The sequence below is a fragment of the Vulpes lagopus genome, chromosome 14 (genome assembly GCF_018345385.1).
Source record: "Vulpes lagopus strain Blue_001 chromosome 14, ASM1834538v1, whole genome shotgun sequence".
NCBI lineage: Eukaryota > Metazoa > Chordata > Mammalia > Carnivora > Canidae > Vulpes > Vulpes lagopus.
Window position 1 is genome coordinate 13829685 of NC_054837.1, and position 16289 is coordinate 13845973.

The 16289-nt window shown below is 46.1% G+C and overlaps 2 protein-coding genes across 6 annotated transcripts in view; one reads left to right on the forward strand and one right to left on the reverse strand.

Moving 5' to 3' along the window:
• Nucleotides 1–13201: 13201 nt before the first annotated feature.
• LOC121475680 (cytochrome b-c1 complex subunit 9) lies at nucleotides 13202–15273 on the reverse strand. The gene is made up of 2 exons (XM_041729181.1): nucleotides 15097–15273; nucleotides 13202–13462 (listed from the first exon to the last, which is right to left on the reverse strand). Exons 1-2 carry the CDS (start codon nucleotides 15244–15246, stop codon nucleotides 13418–13420), a joined length of 195 nt encoding a protein of 64 aa, XP_041585115.1. The 5' UTR covers nucleotides 15247–15273; the 3' UTR covers nucleotides 13202–13417.
• A 322-nt stretch (nucleotides 15274–15595) lies between these two features.
• ZMAT5 (zinc finger matrin-type 5) overlaps nucleotides 15596–16289 on the forward strand; it is a 28230-nt gene continuing 27536 nt past the window's right edge. For 2 of the 5 annotated variants that reach the window (XM_041729176.1, XM_041729179.1), the window contains exon 1: nucleotides 15604–15711. The gene's annotated coding sequence lies outside the window, so the exon portion shown is untranslated. Of the gene's footprint in view, nucleotides 15712–15731 lie in introns of those variants that run through there. The other 3 variants (XM_041729178.1, XM_041729180.1, XM_041729177.1) reach the window with 3 other exon arrangements.

Sequence of the window (16289 nt, forward strand, 5' to 3'; positions counted from 1 at the left end):
TCAAGCAGACTGCACTGAGCACAGAGCCCAACATGGGGCTTGATCTCACGACCCTGAGATCATGACCTGAGCTGAAATCAAGAGTGAGACACTTAACTGATTGAGCCCCCTAGGCGCTTCTGGTTCTTCATTTTTACATCCAGTCCCTGTCCAGGGGAAGCAGAGAAAAGACTAGGAGTAGAGCTCTCTCAGCCAAGATGGAGACAGCAGAGCCTAAGGAGTACTGAGGTGTGGGAGGAGGCCAAGAGGCTGGGGTGAAAGGATCTAGAGGAAGGGAACCTTAGAATTAGGACCACAGAACAGGCCATGGCCCAGACATTTGTCTCAAGCAGTCACTCCAAGTATTTACTGCCTGCCCTCAGGGCTCGGGGCATGGACAGTCAGCCTGGTTGGGAGGACCAAGGAAGGAAAGGATAAATGCATCCACTCAGCTCTTTACCAAGATCTACTAGGTGCCAGGTACTGCATCAGGCATGTGTCAGGAAGACTGGGCCCCTGGCCTCACGGAGTTCACAGTCCAAGGCAAGACATTTAGGCAAAGTGATTTACTCACAGTTGTGCTAAGCCCTAATAAGAAATGAACAGGCAAGGTGAATGGAAGCCAAGAGCAAAGAGACTTTTCAGAAACAGAGGGTAGTGGTTACAGTGTCAGGCAGCAGCTGGGAGGTCAAGGCTTACTCAATGAGGCTCACTGGGTTTCTGCCCCACCTTTGCTAGGAAGTGATGGGGAGGCATGGAAAGAATGGAAGGTGAGGGAGAGAAGGCAGGAGTGTGGGCCCTTCCAAGGAACTTGGCATCAGACAAGAGGAAGAGGGAGCTGAGAGCTGAGGAGGGGGCATTGGAAACCAGACCATGTTGATGGGATTACCTAGGAGTAGGGGAGGCACCAGAGTTCTAGAAGATCCACTTGGAGCGAAGGCTAGTCCGCAGTAGGAGTTCCCCAGATCAGCCTGGTGTCAGGTCCTAGCTAGATCTCTGAGTGCTGGGGCAGGAGGAAGGGACCTTGACTATGGCCAGAGGCCATTGTTGCAATTCTGCAGCCTGAGGTAAACAATGTAATCTAAAGGTTACTATCTCCAGCCCTGGGTGTGTGTGGGGGAGGGGGGGAGTAAGGGGGATGGAGGGCAGTATGTCTTAAAATGAGAATCAAATTCTCACTTCACATCACACTGGAAATTCCCAACAATCGATAATCATCAAAAGAATTTTACACAGCTGATAGACTTCGGAGAGCCCTAAAGGGCATTTTGTCCAGAGTTTCTCAACCTATTTAAACTCCCAACCCTCCCCCATTCTCAGACCCTGGGATCTCAGGTACCCCCACCACCCAGGCAAGTGGGAGAAGTTTGCCTCGCTTAAGAATTCGCTGGGCTTTCATGGTGCTCTCCCAGCCGTGGAGGTTATATCATTTAGCTTTACTCGCTGTGGTCTGAATTACAAAAACAACAGGCACTTAATTCTAGTTTCCCAACTATGAAATTATGACATTGAATATGCTTTTTCTGGCTGCACGAGCCCATGCTAGGCCCTCTGATGGGTCCCCTAAGCGTTCCACCATCCCAAGGGAGTAATTATGGTTTTCTTCTTCTTAAAGTGGTTTTCACAGAAGAGCCAGGCAGAAAGGGGGCCCTTCAGTGGGGTGAGGACCAACCATGCCCGTCTATTTAGGAATTTTACATGCAGAGCTTACACGTAGGCTCCTGCCTGTCTCCCTTCCAGTGGTCTAACTTGCTTACTCTGCATTCTTTCCTGCAACCTCGCAGATCTCAAGAGCCCATCCTTTTTATTGTTCTTTTGTTCATCAAGGGTGGCAAAAGGAGCACTAGACTGAAGGTCAGGAGGCTGGGGTCTAGGCCCTTAGATTCCAACAAGCCATTTGACCCTGAGTCAGTTCCTTGGCCTCTCTGGGCCTCAATTTCTTCTTACAAGAAATGGGGATGATCATTCTGTCACCCCTCTTGCCTCGTGGGCACGGCTAATGGTGAGGGCAGCTGAGTGCATGCTGGGTGGGGGCAGAGGGCACTTGGAGATTGGTGAATCTTGCTCAAAGGGCAGAGAAGAAAACTGAGGGCAGTTTTCGGGCTACTCTGCATTTAGGGCAATTTCCTTTCCTCTCTTTTAATCACCCTGCCAGAAACTTCTTTTGCACAAATCACCCATTTCCAGCAGGCACATTTCCAATGGAATGCCGGGGTTCCAGGGCCAGGAAAAGTTCGAGAGCTGCCTCCGTCTGGATTTTCGCTGACAATTCTCAGTGAAAGGACAGAATCCGGGAATGATGTGAACTCCAAAGCTTTTGGCTCTATGAGCAAGTTCTGTCAGGAAACCGCCTTCCCAAAGCTCCTCCCTCTAGGGGGAGCCTGGGAGCTGTGGCACTGGGACCCCTCTGGGTGATTAGACTGTTGCCCCTTCCCTCTGACAGGCAAATCAGGCACTGCAGCACAGAACCGATGGGCAGATGGACAGAATCTGATCACTTCTGCAACCAAACCACCATATTTGTTCAAGCTGCCATGTCTGGGTTAGCAAATGGCTTCCCAACTGGTCTCCTTGCTTCTACCCTTGGCCCCTGAACTGCAGGCAACATGATCTCGTTAAAATACATGCCCTTAGTTTGTTCAGGTGGTTTCCTATCTTGCTCAGAGAGAAAGCCTAAGACCATACGATGACACTCAAGGCTTTCAATGATATGTCCCCCATTACTTTTCTGCCTCCATAAAGAGGAATTCATTGGCCTAAAAATTCATTCATTGGAATTCACAGGAGAGAGGCAACAGATGAGGACCAGCTCCATGACCCCGCCACAGGGGTGTGTACAGCCTGTCCCAGCTGGCAAGTCAGACTTCCCCACTCAGGGGGGGTCTACAGAGAAAGGCATTGGTTCCTTCCCCAGAGTATTAACACAGAGTAACATGCAATGGCCATGCCAGAACTTTTCTTTGGGGATCAGGGTCCTCCAAATGGCCAGTAGCCTATTTGGCTTTCAACATTTACAGCAGGGGCTGAGCTCTGCGGTTAGAACCAAACTAGTCTCAGCCACTCTCTGGCTCTGTGACTCTGAGCAAGATAGCCTCATGTTTCTGAGCCACAGTTGTCTCTAAATTGAGATGTCGGCAGGATGACTGGGACAAGGTGTGCAGTTCTGGCCCGCTGCGAGGCAGGCTAGTGAACTCACACAGCCCTGCTCACTGGGACCCAGGATGAGAGTGGTGAGTGCCTCCCACCAATGCCCCAGATTTCTGTGTACCCCATCTCTCACCCTTCAGCACATCTGCTGTGACCCCTCTATGGCAGTCTTCCAGAAACCTCTAGGCTCAGGATAATCTGGACACACAAGAGCTGGCAAGAGAAGAAGACTGGTACAATCCAGCCTAGTAAGTGTGTGATAGGTGCCCTGCTTAGCTTTGTGTGACAGAAATTACCTTACTGAATCCTTGAGACAAAGCTAGATGATAGGTGTGATTGTAAGCCTCATTTAGAGGTTCAGCCACTTGCTCATGGCTGAGTCAAGATTTAAATACAGGTTTGCCAGCCTCCAAAATCCATATTTTCTGCCATTTGGCTTTCTGCCTCCCTATAGCTTGACACTTACTCCATGCATAGTTGCCTCAGCACAGAAAAGAGGACCTATCACCTCCTTTGTTCTAAACACCATATTTCTTTTTTTTTTTTTTTTTTTTTTTTTTTTTTTAATTTTATTTATTTATGATAGTCATACAGAGAGAAAGAGAGAGGCAGAGACACAGGCGGAGGGAGAAGCAGGCTCCATGCGCCGGGAGCCTGATGTGGGATTCGATCCCGGGTCTCCAGGATCGCGCCCTGGGCCAAAGGCAGGCGCCAAACCGCTGCGCCACCCAGGGATCCCTAAACACCATATTTCTATTAATACAACCTGTAATCAAGTCATTCCATTGACAGAGATGAGAGCAGAAAGTTGGGCAGGATATATTTTCCAAATCTCCACTTTGCAATAGTTTCCCCTGTCTGCTAGTAAAAGGAAAGCCTGTCCCTTAGAGGGTCCAGTTTGACAGAGGTATATCATTAGGAAAGATTAGTGAGCCAAGGAGATAAGACATCACACAGAATTGCAGCCCCAGGGCAGGAAGTAGCCTCTCCGTTGGAGGCCTGTACACAAGGGAGACAGCAGTGCACTCAGACAGCTGGAAAGGAGGAAGATAGACAAAAGCAGAGAGGAGTCCGTTACATGGTTAAAGGTGTGGGGAAGAGATAAGGACTGCCTGAGGAATACACGAGTCTGCTGGAGTTTAAAACAGTGTTAGAGACAGTGAAAACAAGATTATCACAGGACACACAGGGGAGCAGGAGAAAGTGATCAGGCCTTAGAGGGATAGAAAGGATGTCAGGAACATGGTTTCAAAACAGCTGGGACAAGGGGTGGGGCACTTGAATGATTCAGCTGTACTGTCATCACCAAAGCTCTCAGCCTGTATTTTGTGGATCGAATATGCTAATTAGGCACTGTTCCCTGAAGACCGTGTGGGGGCCCCCCCACTCAATGTACTCACTGTAACCACATAACAAAACCACTCCTGTTGGCATGTGCTAAGAACATGTTAAGCATTATTTCACATATCTTCCCAACCACCCTGTGAGATACAGTTATCATTATCCCATTTTCCACAGGAGGAAACTGAGGCTCACGGAGGGGAAGGTCACCTGGCTAGAGAGTAGCAGAGCTAGAATTCAAACACAGGCATGTGCTATTTCCATAATCCATGCCCAGGCACAAGATGGGAGGGCAAAGGGACCCACAGCAAGGACCGTATTTGGAAGGTTTGTAAAGTGAGATTTGAGGTAGCTTGAATCTTAAGCGTCAGGTTATGGAATTTGAGCTTGATCTTACCAGTAGTGGGGAGCCATTGAAGTTGTTTGAGCAAGGGAGTTGATCTGGCAGTCTTATGACGGTGCAGTGGAGAAGAAGTGTCCAGAGCAGCCGAGGAAGTTTTCTGTGCAGGAGTTTTGAAGGGAGGATAGGCCATGAGCAGCAGGAAAAGCAGTCAGTACCTCTGTACTCACAGACTGCCGGCTAAGTGGCTCCCAGCTGACACTTTCTCTGCATTCCATCATTGCCTTGTCCTTGATGCCGGCTGGAGTCTGCCCTTGGCATGCAGTCTGTGTATAAATCCAAGCATATCAGGCCAAGGCCCCAGTGAAGAGAGATAAATGATTTTTACACAGCATGGAGCTGTGGATATGAGCATAGCCTCTGGAGCCAACTGTCCTGTATTTGAACCTCTGCCCTACTTTCTCTAGCTGTGTTACCCTGGGCAAGATACTTAAGGTCTCTGAACCTCATTTTTCACGTGTAAAATAGGGGTAGAGAACAGTGCCCACCTCAGATTGAGGATATAGTGACATAGGATATGTTAGTGGTACCAGGCCCAGGCCTGGCCCTGGTGAGTGCTTAGAGAAGGCAGGGGTGTGTGTGTATGTGTGTGTGTGTGTGTGTGTGTGTGTGTGTGTGGTGTGTCCTCTGCATGGGCTAGTGCCTGCCCCTTTTACTAGGTGTTCATTCATTCTTCGCTTACACTGAAGCAACTGCCATAACCTCCATTTTGCCTAGGTATTTGTATTCCCCACAACTTTGCACGTTGCTCAGACATTTTAAATTCATTGATTTCTGTCCTTTCTTCACAAGACTTCAAATTTATCCATAGGACAGTCCTTGTTCCTTGTTATTGAAAGAGCTGGCTGAGTTACAGGATGGAATCTATTTCTTATTAATAACTTACATTGCTTTCCCCCCTCTTATTACAAAAACGGTACAATGCTTCATGGCATGGTTCACATCAGTAAGCAAAGAGAAAGAAAATTTCCACCATCCGGAAATAATTGCTGTTAGGATTTTAGCTTTTATCCTTCCAACATTATTTTAGAAAAAGGAGTATACATATGTGGATTTTTTTTACATATGTGTTTCCCACGAAAATGCGATCATATTACACATGCCATCATCCTTCATTTTTTTAAAAAAGATATTATTTATTCATGAGAGACACAGAGAGGCAGAGACATAGGCAGAGGGAGAAGCAGGCTCCCCGTGGGGAGCCCGAAGTGATACTTGATCCCAGGACCCTGGGGTTTACGACCTGAGCCAAAGGCAGACGCTCTACCACTGAGCCACCCAAGTGCCCCTCATCTACATCCTCTTTAATGGATTAGTGGTGTTCTATCATGATACTATACTTCAGTCAGCCCATGCCCTGTCATTGTGCATTTTGATTGTTTCTCATTATTTGCTATGAAACTACAGTGAACCTCCCTGGGTAAATATTTGTCCACATCCATGACTATTTTCTCAGGGCAAATTCTTTGAATTATTTTTGACTGTTAGGTTGGCCTTCCTTCCAAGCAGGATTTGAGAAGGATCATTTCCTGTATCATTGCTCATGCTGGGTATTATAATTTTAAAAAATCTTCACAAGTTTAATATGTAAGAGGATATCTAGCTATTTTTATTTTGCAAATCTGTTCTCACAGAGCCTCAAGGAGTAGATGCAGGTATAAAATGGAGCAGAGAGAGTGGGGGAGATGGACAAAATGGGTGAAGAGTGGGAGATACAGGCCTCCAGTGATCAAATGAGTAAGTCATGGGAATAAAAGGTACAGTATAAGGAATATAGACAATGGTATTATAATAGCATAATATGATGACAGATAATAGCTACACTTAATGGTGAGCATAGCATAATGTATTTTTATTTTTTTTATTTATTTATGATAGTCACACAGAGAGAGAGAGAGGGGCAGAGACATAGGCAGAGGGAGAAGCAGGCTCCATACACCGGGAGCCTGACGTGGGATTCGATCCCGGGTCTCCAGGATCGCGCCCTGGGCCAAAGGCAGGCGCCAAACCGCTGCGCCACCCAGGGATCCCAGCATAGCATAATGTATAAACTTGTCAAGTCACTGTGTTATACACCCGAAACTAATGTAGCACTGCGTGTCAACTACAAATTAAAAAATTAATTTAAAAAATTAAATGGACCTGAGAAATAAACCTCCTGCACACTAACCCCCAACCCAGAGTCCTGGGGAACCCAGCCTATTATAGGCATTATCCTTGTGTCTACTGGGGAAAAGCCTAGAATGTTCCAAGGGCTGGTCACTTTTTTCTTTGAGCTGCCAGGACAACTTGGACTCCACCCAGAGCTGAAAAGTTTTGAACCTTGGCAGGCAGCTGTAGAGTGCCAGCCTGGATAGTCCCTGGCTGGGTTAATTAAGCAGTCAGCTGGGTGAGGATTTACCTCACAGTAATCCTTACTCCCCTTGACACCCCTCCAAGATGACAACATCTCCAGAAATAACAAGAATCATAGCTGCCATTGTGCAATATCATGGTGGATATTTTACAGATGAGAAAACTGGCTCACTGACAGTAAGTAACTTGCCTAATTCACACAGCCAGTGAGTGGTGGGGCTTGAATTCTAACCCAGGACTGTCCATTCTTTACACCTCACTAGACCTATTCAATGGGAATAATAAAACAACCTCTTGGATTATTGTTCAAATAAAGTGACACATAAACTGCAAAGCACTTAGTACAATGCCTGGCTCATAGTAGGTAGTTGAGAAATGTAACCTATTAATCATAAACCCTCCAGTGGCTTACCTTTCTTTTTAGAATAAAATTCAAACTCCTTTGGTATGACCTACAAGACCGTACAGTATCTGACCCTATCTATTACTCCTTCACTTCCTTCAGTTCAGTGAATAAGCCAAACCCATATCCACCCCAGGTCCTTTTCATTCACTGTTCTTATTTCCTGAAATACTCTTACTCTTTTTTTTAAATTTTTTTTTTAATTTTTAATTTTTATTTATGATAGTCACACACACAGAGAGAGAGAGAGAGAGGCAGAGCCATAGGCAGAGGGAGAAGCAGGCCCCATGCACCGGGAGCCCGACGTGGGATTCGATCCTGGGTCTCCAGGATCGCGCCCTGGGCCAAAGGCAGGCGCCAAATCGCTGCGCCACCCAGGGATCCCAATACTCTTACTCTTGATCTTTACCTGGCTGAAATTTCTATTTAAATCTCACCTCAGGGGCACCTAGGTGGCTCAGTGGTTGAGCGTCTGCCTTTGGCTCAGGTAGAATACTGAGGGGTCCTGAGCGAGTAGAGCATACTGGATGCCAACTTCCCAGAAGAGGATTTCAGAGGGCTTTGGTAGCTAGCTTTATGAGGCACCCAAGCATTTAAGCTTTTCCTGACACCTGTGGGAGGGGAGCAGGTGGGAAGTCCTTGGGGCTTTCTCACTGTAAAGACTGTCCCAGCTCTTGACTCCAGGAAATACCTCACGCTGAGCTTGGGAAGGAAACTTTTTCCAGTAATAAACAGCTTCTTGGTGCCAGTCTGAGGAGGGTGTTAATCCTCATTTCCCCCACCTGGGAGGCACACCCACCCAAGGAGCTCTGGGGAGGCCCAGCTCCCAGTTGGCAGTGCTACTCGAGGATGAATCCTCATTGCATCCTCAGGAAGGGGAACTCTGGGCCTCCAAACAGCTGGGTTCTAGGCCAGGAGCCAGGGCGGGGGGCTCACATTTTGCATTTCTTTGCATTCACACTTTCTCTGGGCAGCCCCCTTTTAACTTATTCCTCCCCCATTATAAGAATAATACATGCTTAGGCCTCCTGAGTGACTCAGACAATTAAACATCTGCCTTTGGCTCAGGTTATGATCCCAAGGTCCTGGGATGGAGCCCTGCAACTGGCTCTCTACTCAATGCAGAGCCTACTTCTCTCTCTCCCTCTGCCCCTCTCTCTGCCTTGTGCTCTCTTTTTCTCTGCACTCTCTCTCTCAAATATTTTTTTAAAAATCTAAAAAAAAGAATGCATGCTTGATGTAGAAAACTTAAATAGCAGAGAGAAATACAACAGAAAATAACTCAGAATTAACTTTTATTAACAATTTTTAAAAATATTTAATTTAGTTATTAATTCATGTGACACACACAGAGAGGCAGAGGCAGAAGCAGGCTCACTGAAAGGAGCCTGATATGGGACTCTATCCCAGGACTCCGGGATCACCACCTGAGCCATAAGGCTGAGCTCATAAGGCTCAACCATTGAGCCACCCAGGTGCCCCTCTATTAACAATTTGTAGTGAGCATTTCCAATTTTTTTCTTATACGAAAAAAATGCATCATGCTTTACATGAATTTGTGGCTTTTTTTTCTCACTTAGCTTTATATTTTGGCTTCTTTTATCCATGTTTTATGTGAACAGTCTTCTTAATCATTTTTTACTTGCTTTTTTCAAAAAATTTATTTTAGAAAGAGAGAATGCATGTTCACACAAGCAGAGGGAAGGGCAGAAGGAAAGGGAGAGAATCTCATGCAGACTCTGACTCCCCGCTGAGCACTGAGCCCAGTGTGGGGCTGGGTTTCACCACCCTGAGTTTGCCGCTTAACTTACTGAGCCACCCAGGCTTCCTTTACTTTCTTTCTTTCTTTTTTTTTTTTTTTTAAGATTTTATTTATTTATTTGAGCATGAGAATGAGCACAAGCAGGGGGAGTGACAAGAAGGAGAGAGAGAAGCAGGCTCTCTGCTGGGCGACCCAGGCCGATCCCAGGACACCAAGATCACAACCCAATCCAAAGGCAATGCTAGGGCAGCCCTAGTGGCTCAGCCTTCAGCACTGGGCATGATCTTGGAGACTAGGGATCGAGTCCCACATCGGCTCCCTGCATGGAGCCTGCTTCTCCCTCTGCCTCTCTCTCTATGTCGCTCATGAATAAATAAATAAAATCTTAAAAAAGAAAAAAACAAAGGCATATGCTCAACCAACTGAGCCACTCAGGTGCCCCTTGCTTTCTTTATTACAGAATATTTTTTTTAATTTTTTTATTATTTATTTATGAGAGTCATACAGAGAGAGAGAGAGAGAGAGAGGCAGAGACATAGGCAGAGGGAGAAGCAGGCTCCATGCACCGGGAGCCTGACGTGGGATTCAATCCCGGGTCTCCAGGATCGCACCCTGGGCCAAAGGCAGGCGCCAAACCGCTGCGCCACCCAGGGATCCCCAGAATATTTTTTATTAGAATATCAATACCTACTTGTAAGAAAAAAAGGCAATATCTATTGCACAAAGTGGAATTTCTTTGAAATCCCACCTCTCAGAGATAATTGCCATGAAAAGTTTAATTTATATCCCTCAGTATTCTGTGTGCACATATTGATGTGTATGTATTTACATAAAAAGAATAAAAATAAACACAAATTTTGAGGCTTGATTTTTTTTTCTTTTCATTTTCTTCATACCTACACACTGAGCCATTTCAGTCTCCTTAATGTCCACGTGTCTGTGCTAGGAATCTACCTCTTTAGTTAGCTACTTCCCTATTGAAGATCATTTTCTTTTCCTTCTTTTTTTCTTTTTCTTTTTCTTTTTTTTTTTTTTTTTTTTTTTGAGAGAGAGAGACACGAGCAGGGGTTGGAGAGAAACAAATAGACTCCCCACTGAGCAAGGAGCCTGATGTAGGGCTCAATCCTGAGACCCTGGGATCATGACTCCAGCTGAAGGCACTTAACTGCTACCTGGGTGATTAAAAAATCTTCTAGATTTTTAAAATTCCAAACAATGCTCCAAGGACTTTTTGTATGTGTGCACATGCACATGTGATTCTGGAGATGTTTTTCTTTCTTTCTTTCTTTTCTTTTTTCTTTTCTTTTCTTTTCTTTTCCTTTTCTTTTCTTTCTTTCTTTCTTTTCTTTCTTTCTTTCTTTCTAAGATTTTATTTATTTATTTGAGAGAGAGAGAGAGTGCACAAGCAGGGGCTAGGGGCAGAGGGAGAGAGAGAAGCAGCCTCCCCGCTCAGCAGGGAGCTCAATGCCAGGCTCTATCCCAGGACCCTGGGTTCACAACCCAAGCTGAAGGCAACCGCTTAACCGACTAAGCCACCGAAGCACCCCTGGAGAAGTTTTTCTAGAAGTGTAATGTCAGGATCCAAAGGAATACGTATTAAAGAAAAAACAAACAAATTGGATTTCATGATCTTTTTGAAGATTTTTAAAGTAATCTCTACACCCAACATGAGGCTCAAACTCACAACCCTGAGATCAAGAGTCCCACATTCTTCCAGCCAGGCGCCCCAGGGATCCAAAATTTAAGAGCATGCATATGTACATAGGGGGAACTCACACACAGATATGGAAATTCCCTGGTATTGCTAATCTTTTTCATCTTTGTTGATTTGGCAGGCAAAAAATAGTACACTTTATTAATGAAATGGGCATCATTTCATGTTTGAAGCCATTTGTATTTCTTGTATTAATTGCCTATTTGTGTCATTAGCCTTAGCTTCCGAGTTATTCACCTGTTTCTTATTAATTTGGAAACGACTGTTTCATGTATTAGTGAGGTTGGTGCTTTGCCACATTTGTTGGATATTTTCTTCCAATTAAAACAAGGTTTTTTTTTTTTTTTAAGATTTTATTTATTCATGACAGACACAGAGAGAGAGGTAGACACACAGGCAGAGGGAGAAGCAGGTTCCATGCAGGGAGCCCAATGTGGGACTCAATCCCGGGTCCCCAGGATCATACCCTGGGCCGAAGGCAGGCGCTTAAACCGCTGAGCCACCCAGGGATCCCCAAAACAAGGTTTTAAATGACTGCATATTTTACCCCAATAGTAATTCCTATTTTGGATATTTTGTTTTCATTTTTCCCATTATAAAAAACACCATGATGAACATCTCTTGTGGACACCCATTTTTTAAGGAAAATTTGCCACAAGTGGAATTTCTTGGGTCAAAGGTATGCACATTGAAGATACTAATACCTAGGTACAAAATATCCTATCAGATGGTACCATTTCACACACACTTTCCTATAGTACATGAGTCCTATATATATTTATATAGAATAGCATTTACAGTATCTCCTGTAGGAGTTTCAAGCCTCATGTTTGCCACCATATGCCTAGCAGCACCGAGTACAGTGCCTCACACAGTGGCCACCCAAATGTTTGTTGAATGAATGACCAGACTATGTTCCTTGAACCTCTCTTCACAGTCCTGCTGCTCCATAGCCTACTGGCAGTCTTCTGGTTCTCCAGGTCCTTAAGCATCCCATGTGTCTCTACCAGCAGTATGTCCATGTGCCAGGATCTGTGACTGTGTTAACTGCATTTAATTCCTTTAATACTCACAAAGAACCCACACAGAAAGCGCTTCCATTATCCCCATGTAACAGACCAGGAAACTGAAGCTCAGAGAGGTCAAGTGCCTTGTCCTTGGTTCACACAGCTAAAACTGGTAGAGTGAGGATTCAAACCCACCAAATAAGCACCATGATAAACCAAACTTATTAGAGAGGGGAACCCTGGCAGGTTGGTCAGAGATTTGGTCCAACTTCGTCATCAGAAGATGCGCTGTGGCCCCAGAGAGGTATGCCAGCTGATGCCAGCATTTAATGGCAGCATAGAGAGGACCCTAGGGGCAGGGAGTGGCCCAAGACCCTTGGGCTAGGGTTTTTCTACCAGCTGAATCCAGGGCTTCCCTATAGTTAAGCCAGTCAGCCTCCCTCTGTATGATTTAAAAATGGAATTAATGGGGTGCCTGGGTGGCTCAATAGGATAAGCATCTGCCTTCAGTTCAGGTCATGGTCCCAGGATCCTGGGATCCAGCCCAACATCAAGCAAGGCGCCTGCTTCTGCCCTTCCCCTACCTCTCCCCACCCTATTCATGCACACGGACTCTCTCCCAAATAAATAAATAAAATCTTTTTTAAAAATGGAATTATTGGGGCACCTGGCTGGCTCAGTCAGTAGAGCATGTGACTTTTTTGGATTAAGTAATCTCTACACTCAACGTGGGGCTCAAATTCAACCCAAGATCAAGAGTCGCATGTTCTACTGACTGAGCCAGGCACCCTGAGCATAAGACTCTCGATCTCAGGGTTATGAGTTTGAGCCCCCACGTTGAATGTAGAGCTTACATTCAAAAAGAAAAAAAAAAAATAGAGAAAGAGTGGAACTACTGATTTAGAAGCTAAAGTGGAAAGTAACACCTTCAATTGTACCTCATGTTTTGTAAACCAGAGTTCTTTGGAAGTTAATGGGGAACCCAAAATAATGGAATCTGCCATTCAGATGTTTGTAGAGGACTCTGAAGTGGTCTCAACCGACAAGTGAAGATCAGGTATAATTAACAAAGCACTAGATGCAGAAGCATGTCTCAGGATAATTTACATTTATTTATTGATGACTCCCAACATACTTCAAATGTGGCAGAAGTCAAAGAGTCTGTCAGGTGAAGCTGTTTCTTGCCAACAGCTAAAGGTGGTTGATGAAGAGTAATCTGAGCATCATCTTCAAGCTGAGGCCCTGGTTCTGGGCAAACAGCTGGTGCGTGGATCTGGTCCTTTCAGCGTGGGTAGGGGTGTCCAAGGAACTACTCCTTATTCTCATACTTGTGCTTGATGTGTTTCCATAGCTTCTGCATTTTAAAGGCAAGAACCACAAACTTTTAGCTTTGTCTCTCATATTTTACAGCTACTCCGACTGTTCTGGTCTCTAAAACAAACTTAAGAGAAACAGGTACCATGTCTGGACAGTTGGGGAGGGCAAACTGGAAGCAACACTAGGCTTGATGCATATACTTAACACTTGTAAACTGCTTTGATGTTATCAATCCCATGTAAAGTTAAGTGGAAAAGGATGATCTTTCTTTTATGGGAAACTGAGGTAAAGAGACTGAGGTAATTACTCAAAAGTTCACAATCATTAGGGAACAGAGCCTCGAAGAGGTTGTCAACTTCCAGGTATTACTCAAGAGGTCCTAAATGCATAGCCCCAAATAATTCACATTGAACCATTTTTTATTTCCTTAAATCAATGATCCTTGGGTCAGGGATTAGTTGGATTCTCATCCCCACCCCCTTTTTAAAGATTTTTTTTTTTTTAAATAATCTCTACACCCAACATGAGGCTCACAGGGAAGTGAGATCAAGAGTTGAGCACTCTACTACTAAGCCAGCCAGGTGCCCTTAATTCTCATTCCTAAAAGCACAGATTGGTAAGCTGACAGCATACTTAAAGCCCTTTCCCGAAGACTGGGAATGGCAAGCAGAACTGCTTGCAAGAGATTGAACAGTAGTAGCAACACTTTCATGGCAGCAAGTGGTCCTGGCCACAGGCCAAACAGCATTAGTGGACAGGGTCGGCCTGGGCTGTAAGGTCAGAGAGCTTCAAATTAAAAACACAAGTGAATGGTGAAACAAGGTTATCTGCAGGAGACCTTCCCTAGTATGAGCCACAAGTGTAATGATAAAAAGCATGTACAACAGCTAGCAGTGTCTGCACACAGTGAGTCTAAAAGGTGTGGTTATTCCCTATCTTCCGCTTTCACTTTCTCCTAAGGAATGTAACAAATGTTATTTTTTTGAGTACATCACCAACCAGGTACTGAGGCACCTTGCCTGCATCTCATACAATCCCCACAGTAGTTCCCTACTCTAGTTACCATTATCTCTAGATCACAGATAAAAATGAAGTTCAGAGAGGTTAAGAAACTCGCCCAACTGAAAGCCACAGTTACCAAGGTGACAAGACCCAGTATCCTCATGCAGAGCTCTCGGATTTTATATTGTCTCCTAATCGTTGTTACTACCACAATGTCTGCTTGGGAATCCTTGGAAAGTGAAGAGTGCTGTATCTGAAAAGTCCAACCACAGTACCTAAGAAGCTTTCCTTTTCATGACCCCTGCCCTTTCAAATCTGCCCTTGAAACCCTCAGAGGAGACTGGGTCCGGGTTCCAGCCCAGACTCACCCTGATGGTGTAGCCCTAATCAGTCCTTTCACTGGCCTTTAGTTTTTGCTTCCGCAAATGGACAAGTGGGTATATGGGGTGTGAGATATCAATACTTAGAACCCACCTACCCACCCCCCATAGCGGGATCATTCAATGTTTTGGGATTCACATCCTGCGGAGAGGACACATGCCAGTCGACTAACAAAGACGCCCAACGTTTTCCCTCCTCTTAGTAAAGGTAGACTGGGTCCCACCCCACCTCCACTCCCACTGTCACCCCTCAGGCAGGCCCAAGGTCAGGGATGGCCCAGTCCCTCACCCCCTGGTTGATGTGTTCGTAGATCGCATCCGCGCCTTGATCGAAGGCGCGCTCGAAGAACAAGGCGCCCACGGCGATGGTGAGGGCGAAGGTGGAGGTCCTGCGGAACAGCAGCGAGTACAACCTCGCAGTAAACGTCGGGCCCGCCATGTTTCTCCGCTGTCAAGCCTGCGCCTGCGCCGCGGCCGACCATGCGCTCCAAAAGTCCTCGACGTGCAACACTCTATGGGATTTGTAGTTTTTCTGAATCTCAGTGCTTATCGTTCTGAAAGACAGAGGTAAGTGATGGCTTGCGGGGTAAAAGTCTCATAGGATTCAGATCAGGACAGCCCAAATAGTGTGGTAAGACTTGTTACCCAGTGTTTCTCCTCAATAATTTCTTGCTGAGTGAACCAATCCAGAACTACAACACCCAGAAGGCCTCGCGCTTCCCTTACCCGCCCCCCCACCTCCCGCGCCGTCTCCCCCCGCGTCGTCTCAGCTACTTTGATTCCCAAAGGTTTCTGGGAAGGTCGGGCTGATACTCAAGGAAGGACTACGAACCCCAGCAAGCAGTTCGCGACACGAGGGCGCAGAAGGAGGAGGAGCTCGAGCCGTGGGGCCCTACGGAAGCAGGTACTCTACTCTCTCTTTGGCAGGACGTCGAGGGGCGGCGAGTGTCAGTCGTCTTCTCTCCACGGGAGAATATGGGCTCTTCTTTCCAAGCCCCTGCCCCACTCTGTGGACCGCACCATTTAACGGAACGGGGAGTGAATAAAAGGGCGCCCAGCCCCCCGGCTCCTTCTCTGCGAGTCTTTTCTGTTATCCTCGAAGTCCAGGCCTAGAGTTGGAGCCTTTGGCAAAGTTGGGCCCAGGAACTTTAACAGGCCTCTGGGGCAGGAGCGGTTCTGCACACGCTTTGCCCCCTAAAACTGGCCTAGAAGGGGCAGATCTGGGAACCACTCATTCTTTCTTGGGAATAGAAATAGGGTCTTTGGTATACTAGCGCCGTTCAACTGATGTTTTCGGAGCGCCACCTCTGGGCCATGCCCTGGGGACCTAGCGGTGAGCAAGTCCCTGCAGTCATGGAGCGTTCACCCAGTGTGTGGATAGATGCGGCGATGTGGTAACCACAAACAAGTAATACTCTAAAAAGCAAAAGACAGGTTGAGGAGAGTCTGGCGGTGCAGTTTTAGAGTGCCGAGGGAGACACT

Bases quoted from the DNA above. Each gene is read 5' to 3' on its own strand.
- LOC121475680 (XM_041729181.1), bottom strand. From the start codon at position 15,246: ATGGCGGGCCCGACGTTTACTGCGAGGTTGTACTCGCTGCTGTTCCGC. The intron at 13,463-15,096 runs GTGAGGGACTGG...TTTAAAATGCAG, and splicing joins ACGAACACATCAACCAGGGG to AAGCTATGGAAACACATCAA.